The sequence below is a fragment of the Crotalus tigris genome, unplaced genomic scaffold (assembly GCF_016545835.1).
Source record: "Crotalus tigris isolate CLP2741 ecotype Arizona unplaced genomic scaffold, ASM1654583v1 scf7180000017568.12009008, whole genome shotgun sequence".
Taxonomy (NCBI): Eukaryota; Metazoa; Chordata; class Lepidosauria; order Squamata; family Viperidae; genus Crotalus; species Crotalus tigris.
In genome coordinates this window covers 10,751,004-10,767,996 of record NW_024096478.1, presented here as the reverse complement: position 1 = coordinate 10,767,996, position 16,993 = coordinate 10,751,004, and the positions used below count along the sequence as shown (strand labels likewise).

General features: G+C 32.4%; 1 protein-coding gene across 5 annotated transcripts in view; it reads left to right on the top strand.

The window, feature by feature from the left end:
- TENM2 (teneurin transmembrane protein 2) overlaps positions 1–16,993 on the top strand; it is an 869,909-nt gene that overhangs the window by 297,102 nt on the left and 555,814 nt on the right. For all 5 annotated transcript variants that reach the window (XM_039353403.1, XM_039353419.1, XM_039353411.1 and 2 more), the window contains one exon: positions 7,134–7,217. In XM_039353403.1, coding sequence (XP_039209337.1) covers positions 7,134–7,217 — 84 coding nt within the window. The remainder of the gene's footprint in view (positions 1–7,133; positions 7,218–16,993) is intronic.

The following is a 16,993-nucleotide window of genomic DNA, read 5'->3' as shown; positions in this document are numbered from 1 at the left end:
GTCTATAGCTGCCTATTTAAATGTATTATTTCACCAATCTTCAGATTAAAAACTTCCTGGATTATTTGCCATTGAGATTTAGAAAGTTATTGAGACAAATATAACTGCAGGGTTTTCAAATAAACATTGGATAACCATTTCTCTGGGATGATCTGTGGATTAGTGTTCTGGGCAGGAGAATGGACTAGAAGACCTCCAAAGTCTTTGATAACATTATCATGTTTTCAGTATCTGAGCAGTTAGTCAGAGTGAGGGAGAATTCTACTGTTTCTTTTCTGGTATAGAAATTATCAAACATTAACTCTAAGTGGTCATCCACTGATTTGGTCAATGGAGGTTTGAAAACCTAGAAAAGAAATCTCTAAATATCTAAATAGAGGAGGGAAGGAGACCCACAGTATTTTTAATCATGGATTGTTTATTTTGTTTTCTTATTTCAGTACATTTTAAAGTTGATTGGACTTATTGTTACAATTGTGTACTTCTCACATTTTGTGACTATATTCATTTATGAATTAACATTTTTATTAGGTAGATTGGGTCCATGAATTCTTCATGATTTAGATCAGTATTGAATAAGGGTTCTGTGTCACCATAAAAGCTTAGAGACAAGTTCTATAATTCTGTAATAGCTGTCACTACTACATCAGTAAGACATATATTCATCTACAGCACCAGATAGATAAAATCAATTTTTCCTTTGACAGTGATGGAAGACAAATGTGAAAAATGAGCCATTCAGATTTCTCTCTCTTTGGACATTATATTACTTTTTTGTTTTCTTTTGTTTTTCAAATTCCTTTTTTCTGAAGATTGTATGAATTGATTCAATTGAAATATATATTTGAGGTTTTTGTGAATATTAGTTTATATGAATGGAGAAAGGGAGAAAAGAAAGATAGGACAAGTGAGATGGACTAACATCAAATGTGAAATAACAACTACTTTTGCCCAATGCTCAATTAAGATAGAAAGTCTACTTGTGTTGGAGTGAGCTTTCAATAGATGGATAGTTCATTTTATTTAGTTCAATGCAAGAAGGTATATTTAATAATCTATACTAATAATAGCCAACTCAGGAAGCACTCAGCTACATATATTCTTTTCTGTTGGAATAAGTTTACTAAATATAGCTTGTATTCTATTAGGAATTTTGACTAGTATTAGTCAGTCTTTGATTCTTTTTAATCATCCCAAAGTTACCACTTTTGTTTTACAACATTACACTATCCAGGTTATTTAAACAAAAGCTGTACAGAAAAATTAGCCTGATTTTTTTTCCCTACACATTCCAATTCAGTGTGATTATTCTCATGGGAAAGGTGTGGTGTTCTTGCTTTTTTTTTTTTTAAGAACGAGTACTAAATGACAACGGTTCAGGGCCTCTGCAGTGACAGTCATAAATTTTAAAAATAGTGAATGCGAGTGCACAACTGAAGCCTCACTTCTTTTTATATGCATGTAATATATGTGACACATACTGAAGAAGGATGGAACTTTGATTACCAAGTTACTCCCTCCATTTTTAAAGTAGTGACTTCTGGATGATTCTGTGATTTCTGTGTGAATATTTTGACTTTCATTGTTCAGCTCTGTCTCCAATATCCTCCTTGACTTTCCATGTGAGATTCCAAGAAATTGTAAGAAATTCCAAGAAATTTCTTTACTGAAATTTTTGGGATAGTGAAATGTGGGCAGCCAGAGTGCCTTCAGAGTGAAAGAAAAATGTGCCCCAGAGAACAATAAATCTATAACCCTTTCTGCCATTTAAACATCAAAGTAAACTTCAAATTATCACCAAGAGAAATTTGAAAGTAATTCCCAACTATATTGATAATAAAATAGAAAATGGAACAGGGAAAGAATCAATCTGAAGAACTGCAAGCTACATTTTGGCACAAATAATTTATGCAAAGCTGATTTGTACCATTAATTTCATTTGGCCTTAGTATTTCAACTAAATGCATGTTTAGTACCAAAAAATAGTTAGTTGAAATTATTTTACATTTTTAAAAAGCATGGTTTTTTTTAAAGAAAAGTGTTATAAATTATTCTGCCTGATAATGATTCACTAATGAGATCAAGATAAAGCTTTAAATAAATACCAGAATAAATAATACTATTTAAAGAAAGAAAGTATGTTAAAATAAACTGTAATTGATGAAATAGGTCAATATTAATTTACATGATTGATGAATATTAAATATACACTGTATTCAGTCTTTGCTTTTAAGGGATATATAAAGCAGAAAACTCAAGCTGTATCCATCAGCATAAACCTACGCTTCCTAATTATACTCAGTAGTGGTAATAGCTCTTCCAGAGCAGATTGGAAGGTTCTATCCAGTCAGAATCTGCTATCATAATGCTGAATGGCACCTCATTCACTTGTATTTAAAATAAATTTTAACTTTTTAAAATAAATGTGTTAATAGTTATTAATGAGTTAAAAAACTTTATGAATTCCTGGCTTTTGCTTATGATAAAATCAACTGTTTTTAGTGTTGGATTTTCAGCATAAATGCAAAGTCACCTATTTCTCAGTACTTCTTAATAGTTCTTAACTACTTACTCCTAAATATTATTCATGACTTTTTGAAGTCTTCTTGAAAACCTGAAGCCTTTAAAAGCAATAATAAACTTCATCAGACAAAGAAAACAAACAAACAAACCTCTCAACTGATTATTGCTGGATCCGAGCACTGAAAATGAACATGGTTTAAATCACTCTTGGCTTTGATATCAGCTAATGCAGAGCCTTATAAAGACCCTTACTGTAGTAACATTCCTAATGGTAGTATAACTTCCAGATATGAACTCTAAAGCTTCCTCCTTCCGTTATGTATTCAAGATGACAGTGATTAATATTTTTATGTTACTTATATGTAAGAGTGTAGGTCTATAGATATGTTGGATATACTATGTTTAAATGTATGTCATGTATGTGTACACTTTGAGAGCAAGCAACTAAATTTCCTTGTTAATGTGTGCCATTGTGCCCACAGTAAACAATGACAATAAAGGTTATCTATCTATCTGTCTGTCTGTCTGTCTGTCTGTCTGTCTATATATCTATCTTCTATAGACATAACAAAAAAGAAAATGTTACATGTGAATCAAGATAAAAAGCTCTGTTGCTTTATTTCAATTAATTCAACAATTGCATCTTCTGAGTTTAATAATTGTATTCTGATTTGAACTATAGTTCTGTTCAAGCATTTGAGAGATAAGGTTTGTCCAGAAGGGAAAAGGGAGGGGAGGGGAGAATAAATACAGGTAATCCCCGACTTACAAAGTCTCACTTAGCAACATAAATTTTTCCTCAATTGTGGTTGTAAGTTGAGGACTACCTCTATTTCTTTTGACCTTTTTTTTTGTCCCCACCTACTTTTCTTCCTCATCATCCTTTTTTATACTTTTCTTTCCCAAATCTACTTTATATTCCCTGCCTTGGCCATTTCAACTTTGAATAAGTCCTAGAAACTGACAGACCATGATTAGAACATTTTGGGATATATTTATATTTTTTTTAGTCAGTATATTGATGTTCTGCACATACAAAAATCAAGCTATTGTTTTATTTTTAGATAAGCCTTTTCAGTTCCAGTGATAAGAACTCAGCCATTAGGATTCTTCATTAAACAGGGTGAATCAGCTAAACTAATATGTATTAGTGGTTAGAGTATTGAACAGACTCCTGAGGTTCTGGATTCAAGGCTTAATCTGCACATGAAACCCAATGAGTGACTCAAACAACCACTGTCTCTCAGCCCAGTCTACCTAACAAGATTGTAATCAATTTAAAATGAGAGGTGATGGCATAATAAGCTGCCTTGGTCTCCATTTACAATCATTTAGTCACAAACTATTTAGCAAGCTTTTTAAAAAAGAAAAAAAAAACAGCTCAGTCCTGGGTTCAATTTAGAGTGGGAGAAATATCTAAGTGATTGTAATTTGTTTTTTTCTGCAAATGGGGAAAGAGGAAAAAGAGAAGTTGCCTGAGATAGCATTCCTGTTTATGTTAGTTTGTCTGAAATGGTGGTTCATTGATTGGGGTATTGTTTTATTTTTTGATTGCTGGTCTAGTGAAAGCAAACTCTATGTGCCTATCTGGTGATAACCACAATTTTTTTAAAAATTACATTTATCTTTTTTTAAGAACATAGTTTTCTCTGGAAAATTGTTTTTAGTAAAACATAGTGAGTGAGGCCTTATTTTTTCTAGCCTGTACGTAGAGAAAATATATATATATTTAGGTTGCTAACAAAGAATAAAGAGAGAACTGGTATAGCTAATTCGAGTTCCATTAACTCTCTTCAGCCAGACTTACTCTTCTGAGATTCGAACCTGGGCTTATCTGCATGTTAGGCAGTTGTCATAACCTCTAAGCCACAGGCTCTCTCCCACTCTGTTAGCTATCAGGAGATGTGTGTGCATGTGTGTGTGTGTGTGTGTGTGTGTGTGTGTGTGTGTGTGTCTTTTAAAATACTAAAAATGTGAATCCTTGGCATTATGCTAACAAATAAAAGAAAAAAACGAACACCAGGATATAATAAACCAGCCTGTTTAATATAAACAAGCCTGTGGTTAAAAAGAGTTACTAAGCTTTCATCCCGCCAAAAAACTGCCAACGTCATCAGAGTTAGAATAGCAGGAGATTGCGATAAGGATTAACACAATCAACGGGCCGATGACACGCTCAAGGAGCCAGGCGCAGAGGCAGGAGGCTATATGACCTGCCTTCCCAATCTCCTGCTATTCTAACTTGACAACGCCGGCAGTTTTTTGGCCGGACGAAAGCTTAGTAACTCTTTTTAACCACAGGCTTGTTTATATTAAACAGGCTGGTTTATTATATCCTGGTGTTCGTTTTTTCTTTTATTTGTTTATATATATAAAATGAAGCTAAAGTAAAAAAGTAAGGAAAAATTACAAGGAAACAAACAAAATAAAGAAGAAAAGCATAAAAAGGAAACAAAATAAAAATGAAGAGAAGGAGAACAATGAACAGTTAAGATTAAAAGAGATGACAAATTAAAAGTTATTTTGATGTAAGTTGGAAATAAAAAATAGAAGTAATGAAGAGGTTAAACAAGCTTTCAGTACAATGAATAAAATGCTAAAACATGAATAGATGGCTTGGGATGAAAATGACAAAATTTTGAAAATATTGTTTTAAAATTTTAATTGGAAATTACAGTGATGTGCCAAAGAGTAAAAAATAAAGTAAATAATATAAATGCTAGCAACTAAGAAAAAAATCATGAAAATAAAACAAAATAATAAATTCTACAACAAAATAGACCAGATAGATAGATAGATAGATAGATAGATAGATAGATAGATAGATAGATAGATAGATAGATAGACAGACAGACAGACAGACAGACAGACAGACAGACAGACAGACAGATAGATAGATAGATAGATAAACAAAAAACTATTTTGGTTTCCATGATGGTGTGTTTTATTTAATGTGTGTATGAACAATGCATCTGTGCTTAACATTTGGAGGAATGAATTATCGTTTTCCTGTAAAAAGGAAAAAAGTAGCAAAAGTGAATGCAAAAAAAAAAAAAAAAACCCACCACCCCTATATGGAGATTAGCTTGTTAAACGTCCCTGGAAATGAATTTGGCAAAATTCTCATGGAGAGATGAGTTATGACAATGAGAGTAAATTGGAGAGTGCTGTTAATCTATCTGATGTGCAGATCAGATGCATAGGCTAATTTTTACCTGCCAGAATGTCACTGAAAAATGGGAAAGAAAGTTTATTTTACATTTGTTGATTTAGTAAAAATGTATGACAGAATGAATAAACTCAAATGTTTTGTGAAATCTGAAACTGAGATTTGATTGCTGAATGCAATAAAAGTAGTATATGATGGAAGTAAAGAGTGCCTGAAAGCATAGCAAATAGTTCTCTGGCTATTTTAATATGTTTCTTGGTAAAAGTGTAAGGAATCCTTTGTAAAGTTAGCATCATGTTGGTTAGGAATATTAATGTTTGTATAATTGTTTGCATAGAGAATGCTTTTTCCTTTCATCCCAAACTTCTAGGGCTTGGCTCCTGCTTTAAAGATAGACTTTTCTAGCTTGATCCATCATCCATAGAAATTTTTGCAACAGGTAATTCCATTGAAGACAAGAACCCAAAGAGGGGTGAAAGTTTGCAGACCATCTGTACAACAAATCTCTCTCAAATATGGTCTGAAGACAAGCCATTAACATTTCATATAAATAAATATTTATTTTAGCATGCTGTCATAGCTTAAATTGTTTAATTTTTTTGTCCATGTTTAAGAACCCATTCTTCACTGTAGCTTGTTAATTTGTAATAGCATCTATTACAGATGCATATTTTGACAGTAATATTATTTGAAGAAACTGTAATTTTTACCTGAAAGAAAGGTTTGGCCTAGCTATTAATTAGCTTCTCTCTTCCATTCTAGCTGTTAATTTTATTAACAACTTTAACAATTCTGAATGTACTATTCCCATTTCTTTCCAAAAATGTTTGTCCATTAGATTGCAATTTTATCAGTAGGCACTTGTTTTTAAAATCTTGTTCAACACACGCAAAAACTTAAGGTCTATCTAAATTATAATATTATTTTTTTTAGTTTAGAATGTATCTATTTTCAATGAAGGAAAATGAATCTTTAAAGAAGAAAGGTTTTTTTTCCTCATACTTTTCTCCTCAAAATAGTTCCTGTATTATAAAAGTTCCCGCTAATATTTGATGGCCTTTTATGGGAAAAAATTGTTATGTTGGATTTATTTTAATTACTAGGTTTTAGATAAATTGATTAGAAGTCCAGTTCATAGTCAGCAGAATAGCTAAAATTACAATAGAAGAGAATATGTTTGATAAGTTTGGTTTGAATTTGGATTGGGTTGACTATGTGGGCAACAGAAATCAGTATTTACATGTCCCCTTTATTTACTGATGATGCCTTTGTCTTGGAAAGAAGTGGCATATTTTGATATCAGAACTTAATTGTAATCACATTAAATATTTGGCTAGTGGAGTGACTCGAGAGAAATACTGCTGGGTATACTAAAAATATGTTCTTGACAATGAAGTCTAATGAAGAGAGTGCTAAATTGTGTTTATTTTCTTTCATTTAGATTTTCATACTCAACTTTCTGAAACATTGAAAGACAGACAGACCGGCTGGCAGCAGCTGGCTGAAACAAAGAATTCTCTAATACGTAAGGTTTTTATCTTGTTTCATCTTGTATTTCCTATAAATAAGTTCAGTATTGCTAGTTGTGCTATTCCAGTTGTAATTAGACTAGCTGAACTTATGAGTTTGTGTTTGTACATGTTTATGCATATATTTCGTGTTTTAGTCAATGTTTGCTGTTAAAAGCATTGGTTTGGAAAGTCCAATGTAAATATTTAATATTAAAATGTATCAGGAAATATTACTTAAACTTATACATGTTTTCCACAAATTCAAATTAAAATGTGGAAGATGACTAGATTAATCAATAATGTTGTCTTCTTTTTGAGCATTAGGAGAAAAATATAATAACTTCATGAGTTCCAACATCTACACTTAATAATCTTATGACCTCTTCCAATACACCATTATCTTCCTAGAACAGGGGTGTCAAACTCGCAATGGGGTGGGCGTGGTTTTGCCATGTCACATCCAGCCCATGGGCCAGCAGTTTGACACTCCTGTCCTAGAATATTTGATTAGGTTTTATAAACTCAGATTCATGTAGCTTTAAATGGAAGTGCAATAATTACACCAGTCAACTTGCTTCCTTCACCTATGTCAGTGTTTCCCAAACTTGACAATTTTAAGGCACGTGGACTTCAACTCCCAGAATTCCACAGCCAGCATTGCTGGCTGTGGAATTCTGGGAGTTGAAGTCCACATGCCTTAAAATTGTCAAGTTTGGGAAACACTGACCTATGTATTAGAGGCTATTATTATATTGCAAGTGCAGTATTATGAATGCAGTAGATATATTACTGGATTTAATAAATGACAATATAAACTTAAGTAACTTTGGGCTTATACGTTTTACAACAATAGCTCCATAAATACTAGGAATATTTTTTAAAAAAATATTGCTTCCATTTTGAGTCATGGTGTCTACTTTGATGTATTTCATTACTTATCTGGGATTCTGGTTCATCCATTTGTTTTTGTTATAGAGAAGGTTAACAACAACTATTACTAGTCTAGTTCAAATATTATTCCAATCTTAATAAATGATTTGCTATGAAAAAAAAATGAAAGCAAGACTATGTTTTCCAATTCTTTGGAAACTCAAACATAAGCAAACCCTGGCCATTCTTCTATGGATTTTATTTCATATTTTAGATTATTTTCCGTAGCTGAAACCTGGTTAAATAAATTACATTTGAATCTACATCCAAAGATAAATCCTGAGCATATTCTGCTTTAATGACTGATGGGCACTATTTCTTCAGATATAAATTCAATGAAGTAATGAAAAAGCTGAATATTGTTTGTAATGCTATTCATAAGATGATGCAGATGTAGGAATTGGCAATTATATCAGCTTTCCAGTACTAGTAATTCAGTGAAAGAATTATGACCAAATTATGCATTTTAGGCTGCCAGTAGACAGATGGTGATTGTTTTTGTAATCTGTCTGAGGACATAGCGACATAATCACTGAAGCATTCTTCAAAAAATCATAAGGCACTGTTAAACACAAGCACACATACAACAATTTATATATATATATATATATATATATATATATATATATATATATATATATATATATATATATATATATATATATATATTGTGGCTATAGGCTTTGGTCTTAATTATATTTTTCAAGCATACAAGGACTTCCTCCGTTTATATAAGGCAGGTGATGTAGATTCTGTAGATGGACGGGTCACTGTTGCCTATGAACCCCTGAAATTTTCCCACACTGTTTTTCAGGGGAAGCAGAAACTGACTTTTTCTGCTATCAATAGCAGAAGAACTATATTGTGTTATTCGTCCTGATAATTGGGAGAAACTCAGAAGGAACATTTGTGGGGAATAGAGTCAAGACGGTATCTATGATTATGTGATCTATGTTCTTCTTTTTACCTGCTTCGGTATCCAATGCATTAAAAAAAGAGAAATGGTTTCTCATGATCACAACTATCTTCAGTTTTAAACCTATTCCTGCTCCGCTTGATGGATGTCCCTGAAAATCAAGATCCAATTAAAATTGCCATTTTTACTTCTTTACATTGTTAATATGCCAAGGAGTATGGAATATATTTATTTTCCTTCATCTGGAACAAAATATGCTGAATCTGGGGTAATTAGGACTCAATAGTGCCTGCTATTGATGAGTTTTGGTTTCTACATTTTGCAATGTAGATACCAAATAATATTCATCTAAAGGAATATTATGTCAACATCTTCTTTGTTCACCTTTATGCCTTTTATTTAGAATTTCTTCACAGCAACAAGAGATATAAGAGAGCTACTTTTTTTCAGTGCTTCTTACTGAGATGATCCCAGACAAATTTTAATCTATTTGGGCAGTTGAATCATGCTATCAAATTGTCTGTCTGGTGATGTCATCATTAGAATAAGGGCAATGGACACTTTTCTGTTCTTGTCTATGCACTTAATTTAGTCATCATTTAAAGCATCAGTTCATGGAAAATAATGTTTTTACGAGAATATGTTTGATTTAATTTTAAATATTTGTGGGTTTTTTTATTTATAAAAAAAGTGTTCACTCTAAATAATATACTGTATAGGGTACCCAGTACTTTTTTTGTTAAAAAAAAAAAAAAGGTGCTGGAACTCACACACATCATACAACCCGCCTTCCCTATCCTACAAGGTTCCATCCAAAAAAGGTGCCGGAACTCCATTCTGGGCGTTCTATGACAAAAAAAGCCCTGAGCGTTCTGAGCTTTTTTTTAGCTTTGTACTTGTTTTTAATGATATAACACTTACCTATTAATGTAAATATAGTGAAGAGTTGACTATAAGGATTTTTTGTTTGTTTGTTTGTTTAAAAGGCCTGGTAATAAAAATATTTTTGTTGCATATTGTACTAATGACTTTTATTTTTCTTTTTGAAATATCAGTTAAAGTAGCACTGAACTCTTTAATTGGTATTTTACAACATCTGAATTCCTGAAGACAGTGTCATAGTGGTTAAAATGTTAAAGCAGGACACTCTTAAACCTAATTAAAAAGTTAATATTAACTGAACAGAGTTTTGAGTTAATGGGAGTAAGATGTTGTTGGAACTAGTAGCTTTAGTACAGGCATGTCAAACTCATGACATCACATGACATTGTGCGATGTATCGTGACTTTTTTCCCATTGTCAGCAATGAGATGGGCGCAGTTTCATCGTGATGCATCTGGCCCATGGGCTGGCAGTTTGACATGTCTGTTCTAGTAGATGGAACAAAAATCCATTGTTCAAATTCTTTTCAGCAATAATCTCACTTAAGCAATCTACTGTCTACATTAACTTGTTAGTGCTATAATGAAAAGATATATATATGTCAAATGCAAAGAGTTTTTCCTACATGTGAAAATGTATCTTAAACAGATTTAATAAGAGAACAAAACAATAATATGGGAACTCCCCCCATCCACCTCAATATTTCTTGTTCCAGACTTATAACTTATTTTTGTCCATTGCTTTTTGTATTGAGAACTTAAGAAGCTCATCTTTCTTTTGATGTCTAGCATGACGAGAAATATCAGTCCCAAATTAGCAGAAAGGCTTTTATTCACCCGAAGTTACATGGCAAGCTATATAAACTGAATAAATAAATAGATGAGTTCCATGAATTCTATTAACTCTTTGTGTCATCTGACCCTCAGATTCAACAATTAGTTTGGCCCTTGTTTATGGCTGCAAGTAAAAAGGGATGCTAAAATATTTCTGATCCATGTACATTCATTAATCCAAGCCTTTGATTTTGTTTCATGTTATATTTTCAATAAATACACATATTTCATGGATTAGATTTATTTTCATTCATTCATTCATTCATTCATAAGAGACAGAAGAATCTTAGCCTCTTGTATGGCTACGATTTGTGTATATTACATTATTATTGTTGTTGTTGTTGTTATTATTATTATTAGTAGTAGTAGTAGTAGTAGTAGTAGTAGTAGTAGTAGTAGTAATATTAATGTTCATCTGTTCCTGGTAATTTTGTCACACATATCAGTTATCTCTTATCTTCTAGAAAATTATATTTAAATGAGTCAGATGCTATTAAACCCAGTGGGATTTCATTGAAGTTGCCCCAGTGATAAAATTAATAAATTTGACTCCTTTCCTGTAGTTTTTCAATACTGACTTCCTACAGGTTTTTATTTGAAAAGTTATAAACAACTGTATGAAATAGGTAAACAAACTTGTATTTGTGTCCTGTGGGTCTTTGCATTGATTTCTACAGTACCAGTTTCAGATGAAACAATTACTTTCCTTATAACATGCTGTTTTGTCCATCAGTCATTTACTATTGCTAGTAAACTATGTTATAAAATATGTGGAAGGAAAAATAAAAACATTTCTGAGAAAGAAATATATTTTTGAAGAAAATAATAATTGTAGATTGTGTTCTAAGAGAAAAAAAAAACAGACGACTTCTGATTGTAGAGACCTGCTGGGCAGATTTAATCTTTGGTATGGAATTTGTGTCTTCAGTACACTGTTATCCAAACCAACTAATTGGTAGAGCTTAAAGGGGAAAATTAAACTCCAGCTTCTAACATAATATTCCACTGGATGAAATTTATACAAATCCAAGTCGGGTGTTTTCTACCATGTATTTAAAAAAAAATTGAAATCATGAAATAAATGTTCGTATTACAAAGTACTTGATGATAACATTTTCTATAGCACTTTTACATATAACATCCAGCAAAAGAAATCCACTTTGATAGGTGGCAACTTTTTAACAACAAGTTTTGACAAGATAAACACCATCTGTTACCATTGGTTTATTTTATGGCATTCTTATGCTGAGCAATTTTACTCTATTTTTAAAACTTTTTTTTTTTTAAAAAAAAATCAGAAACAGTTAATGACACATCTGGTATACAGAAAAAGGGCTTTTGGGTGACTTTTATAAAGTCACACGTTTCAAGAAAATCGTGGCTATAAAATATTTTGCTTTTGAAATACCAAGGAACAAAGGTACAGATATAATATTCATGCTATTTTTGTACTATGAAATATAAGTTGTGTAGTAATAATGCTGGGGATGTTACAACTACACTTAAGGATTTTAAGACTGTGTATAAAAGTACATGTTATAACAATTTTGCAACAGCTAAGCCTAATCAGTAGGGTAAAAGGAGTCTCTCTGAAAACTTTATGCAGATCATCTTGGCTTCCATATGGAATAAATTAAGTATACAACTATAATTAATAAATGCATTAATTTATTACCATGGTAATGTTAACTGCAAATATAACTCTGGCAATTAAAAAAGGCAACAATTAAAATGTGTGTGCTTTGCTGGATAATGTCACTGGTGTCTTAGGAAGATATAAATACTTTTAAGTTTTTCAGGATCACAGATAGGCCTCATTATTTTATGTATTACTTTGCAGTAATCCCATTAAATTCAATGAAAGCTATTTTTCAAGGAAATTGAAGAATGATATGCAGCACAAATGCTTGGATGTTTGCCCAGAAATAAGTCTGTTGTGCCCTGAGCCTGCAAAAGCAGGCTCGGGATGTTGCATGGGTCCTGGGCATTCAAAAGCTGCCCGGGACCAGACTGAGTGGCGCCAGCCTTGTGCGCATACGCAAGGCGCGAAAATGCTCTGTTACTTTGTTTGCCATTATCTGGGTCTCTGGACACATAAAGAGGCCTGCATGCCTTTTGCCATTCATTCTGGTGTTGTTGGAAGGAGAATAATGAGCTGTTAACTTTCACCATGTGTATTCATCATTCACACGCGAACGAAATACTTAACAAAGTCCTAATTAAGAAATAAGACAGGACTTATTTCTAAATAAGTGTGTGTAGGATTGCAGCTTGGGCCAGGTCCCAGTGAATTCTCTTTTACTCACTACCTGCTTTAAGCATGTATGGAAGCAAGTGACAGGAATACAGAATAGTGCTTTTGCTTTTGCAAATCTTAGATTGTCTTTCAGTTTAAAAAGAGGTGGGAATTCAGCTCACAGTTATGCACTTTTCAAGGACGTTAGGATTTCATGGATAAAAAAACCATTTCTTCCTGCTGAGTATGTATTACTCTCTGCCCACTATACCAAAACATGGCAAGAAATTCAAAATAGAGTTGTAAATGGGTCATCTTTGTTTTAAAAGTCTTTTAATTTTTGCCACCCAGAGTCATTGGACTGACATGGGCAGCTACAAAAATTAATAATTAATTAAATAAATAAATATTCCCTTCCCCTCATTTGGAAGAAGAATAATCAAAATGTTGATGAGTAAGTAACACATAATTAACAATCTGCTGCTGCAGTTCAGACATAATTCATTTTTCCATCATTGTTTAATTCTTTGGTATCTCTCATGCATGAAAGATACATAATTCTTGATACCTTGATATATTCCAAATATTAAGGACATAATAAAAAAGAACATAAGTGTCCTTGAGAAGCGGAGATTGCTCCAAAATATTATTGACAATCTAATGAATTACCGATCAAATATGCCATGGTTTAGATTTAGAACATATCTGAACTATGTGAGTTAAGTTACAGCTCTACAGCAGTGATAATCAACCTTTATTAAACATTCTCTGTTTGTAAAGCAAGAGTTAATTTGTACTCTGATTTCAAAATAGATTCATTTCATGTATTTTAAAACTTTGCGCAACTGATTGAAAAAATAATACATCCAAACTGATTGAAAAAACAATACATCCAAATGTATTATTCCAATTATTCCAATTAATCAATGGCATCTAACTTGCTTCAAGTTTTTATAAAGATTAATTTATAGTTTAGGAGCCCAGATTAATTATTGCAAGAATTTCAAGAAGACATTTAATAAATTGTCAAGTAGCATTGTGAAATATCTCAGCTGAATTTTAAATTCTCTATAGACAATTCATAAAAACTAAGTATGATCACACAATCATATGTTTTATGAATAAAACTATTTTGCAGCATTCCGTGTACATTTTGAAAGTGTTCCACAGAATCACCCTATTCCTTCCAGTATTTCAATGGGGTTAGATGAATACTCAGAATGAACCCAAAGGTATGTTGAATTACATAATTCCTTATTGCAACATAAAATCAAAGTGATGGTAAAGGCCAAGTGGCAGACCTACAAAAGTGAAAGATTCATCCACATTGGTAATCAGTGAGGTAAAAATATGTAACATCACCCAACCAAACAAATGGTTTAAATGGACTGTGCGGCTTTTAGAACTGCAGAGAAAAACATCCTTTGGATCATAGTATGTCTACAGCTTCTTAAAAGAGCTGAGTCCTTTTCTGGAAAATACAGTATATAGTATGTTAAGTTTGAAATGCTGTTACAGATGGTATGACAGACCCATGTATGTTCCAAACACCTTTTCTCCTTCAGATATAAAAAACAAGGGTCATAATACTGTAAAACAATATAAGAAGTACTACTTTTTCAAAGTGTAAATCAGCCTAAATTATTTTAAATGCTTCTCATAACATTTTCACTGGCATGGACAATTCAATTCAAATATTCTTAGCTATATTTATATCAGCATTGGAAAGTTCTATGCAAAATTTAGTTTATGACATGGTTTGAAACAAAGCCTAAGCTCTTCAACATTCATTAATCATGTTTGTAAAATTTAATAGGTTGATGTTCATACCTGAACAATACCTGTACAGCTAAAACATTTCTAGCTGATGTTTAAAAGCCAAAGCCAGCTGAAGCCATTAAAAAGCATATCATAATATGCTGTAGTATATGCCATATACTAAAACAGCAAAAATTAAATGAATCAAACCTACAAATAATATTACTGTTACATTCTACTGTTGCCCCTGAAAATGCATACCACCTATTTTATCTTATCTTTGTTTTTTAAAAAGCAAAATTATTGAATGCACATAAATTTAGTTGAACTAGACGTGGTGGCTAATCAGATAGATTATAAGAATAATAGCAATAACTGACAGATTTTCCATTTTAGAATTCCAGGTGAACAACATTTTCCTCTTTACGTGAATATTTACTACAATTCATTGGGCAGCTTGAGAATTGTGATCAAATATAGTATATAGAATATTATTTGAAGGTCATATTATACCTTGAAGCAATTTGTGAAATTAGAAAAATATCTGCATATAAAGTGATGAAAACTTGGTTGGCATTTAATTTAGGAAGGTGAACATTTATTTAAAACACTGCCAGTGGAAAACTGAAAGTATAAATATGATTTGGAACATAGATTTACATTTAGCATTCTTGAAAAATATTATTACAATTAAAAATAGCTGATAATTTTTCATGTAAAGCTAGTCTAATTTATTACCACTAACCAAGAAATAAGATCTAAGTTTGGTCCTAAATCAATGAGTTCTGCAAATGGTTTGCCTTTGTTTGACTGTGTGTGTGTATCTTCTAAATACCAATTTATGTCAGTTTTGTTTTAGCTAATTCTTTATTTGTCATTTTTAATAGTTATAATCTTTCTTTATATTTTGTGTGCTGTCATTTGACCATAATTATATTTTGACCATTTGACTGGTCCTACTATTACACCTGAAAAATCTTTGCTACCTTTATCCTTTAGCAATGGTGATGGGAATATATTTAGGGTTTGGTTTGTTTATTTGTTTTTTGGTAGAATGTTTTTTAAAAATGGTCAAGTTATTTTCTTAAAAGAGAAATGGTTCACGGTCTCTGAAGCTGCATACTCTAAGCCAGGGGTGTCAAAGTCACAACATCACATGACACGTTGCAACATATCGCGACTTTTTTGCCATTGCCGGCAATGGGGTGGGCGCAGTTTCACTATGATGCATCTGGCCTGTGGGCCAACAGTTTGACACCCCTGGTCTAAGTGATAAGTTAGATTGATTGCCTCTGATTTGGAGCCCAAATTCTCAAAGCAAACTTATAACAAAGCTCCCTTTTCCTTTCTGATGTTCAGTGAGAGCTGTTTTTCCTTGTTTATTGGGACCAAAAAAGGTAGGCAAGGACAGTGGAAATTGGTAGAGTAAATAGTAATAAGCAGAAGGGAATAAACAGACATAACCTGTTCTGTTCACCTAAACAGATATGGGATTTGAGCTGTACCTTATGACAAAAGGTAATCTATAGAATTGGCAATTAAGAGATCATCCAAAATAGTAACCTATTTCCAATTTTCTGGCAAAAATTACCTCTTCAATATTTTTTGTGGGGAACATGCTGATATTTTTGTGAAATATGTATTAGAGCAGTGTTTCTCAACCTTGACCATTTTAAGGCATGTGGACTTCAACTCCCAGAATTCCACAGCCAGCAATGCTGGCTGTGGAATTCTGGGAGTTGAAGTCCACATGCCTTAAAATGGTCAAGGTTGAGAAACACTGTATTAGAGGTAACTTTGAGTCTTCCATTGACAAATGTCTTTCTAATTTCTGTGTGAAAGTTTTTAGTTTATTACAGAAGTAGATGTTCACTTGGACTCCTTCCATGTACATCTCTTTGCGGAAGTGCTTCCTGAAAAGTTTACCATGGTTTATGCACAGAAACAGGTTTTGCACAGAAACAGGTAGATAATGTTTTGAGTCCCACTTCGCTTGCCTGAAAATTTACCAGAATACTTGGCTGTCTGTCACTGTCCAGCAAAAGCCTTTGTTTTGTTACAAGGTGGCTACTATGGGACATACACATATGGATTGTGAAAGGGATAATGACAGAATATTTTACATTAGATAAAATGCATATTAATATATTGCCTTAATTAACTGAATTGAAGGTATATAATTTGAGGATTTTGGAGAAGTTTCGGTTATCTGGCAGATTCAAAATATGCCATTGC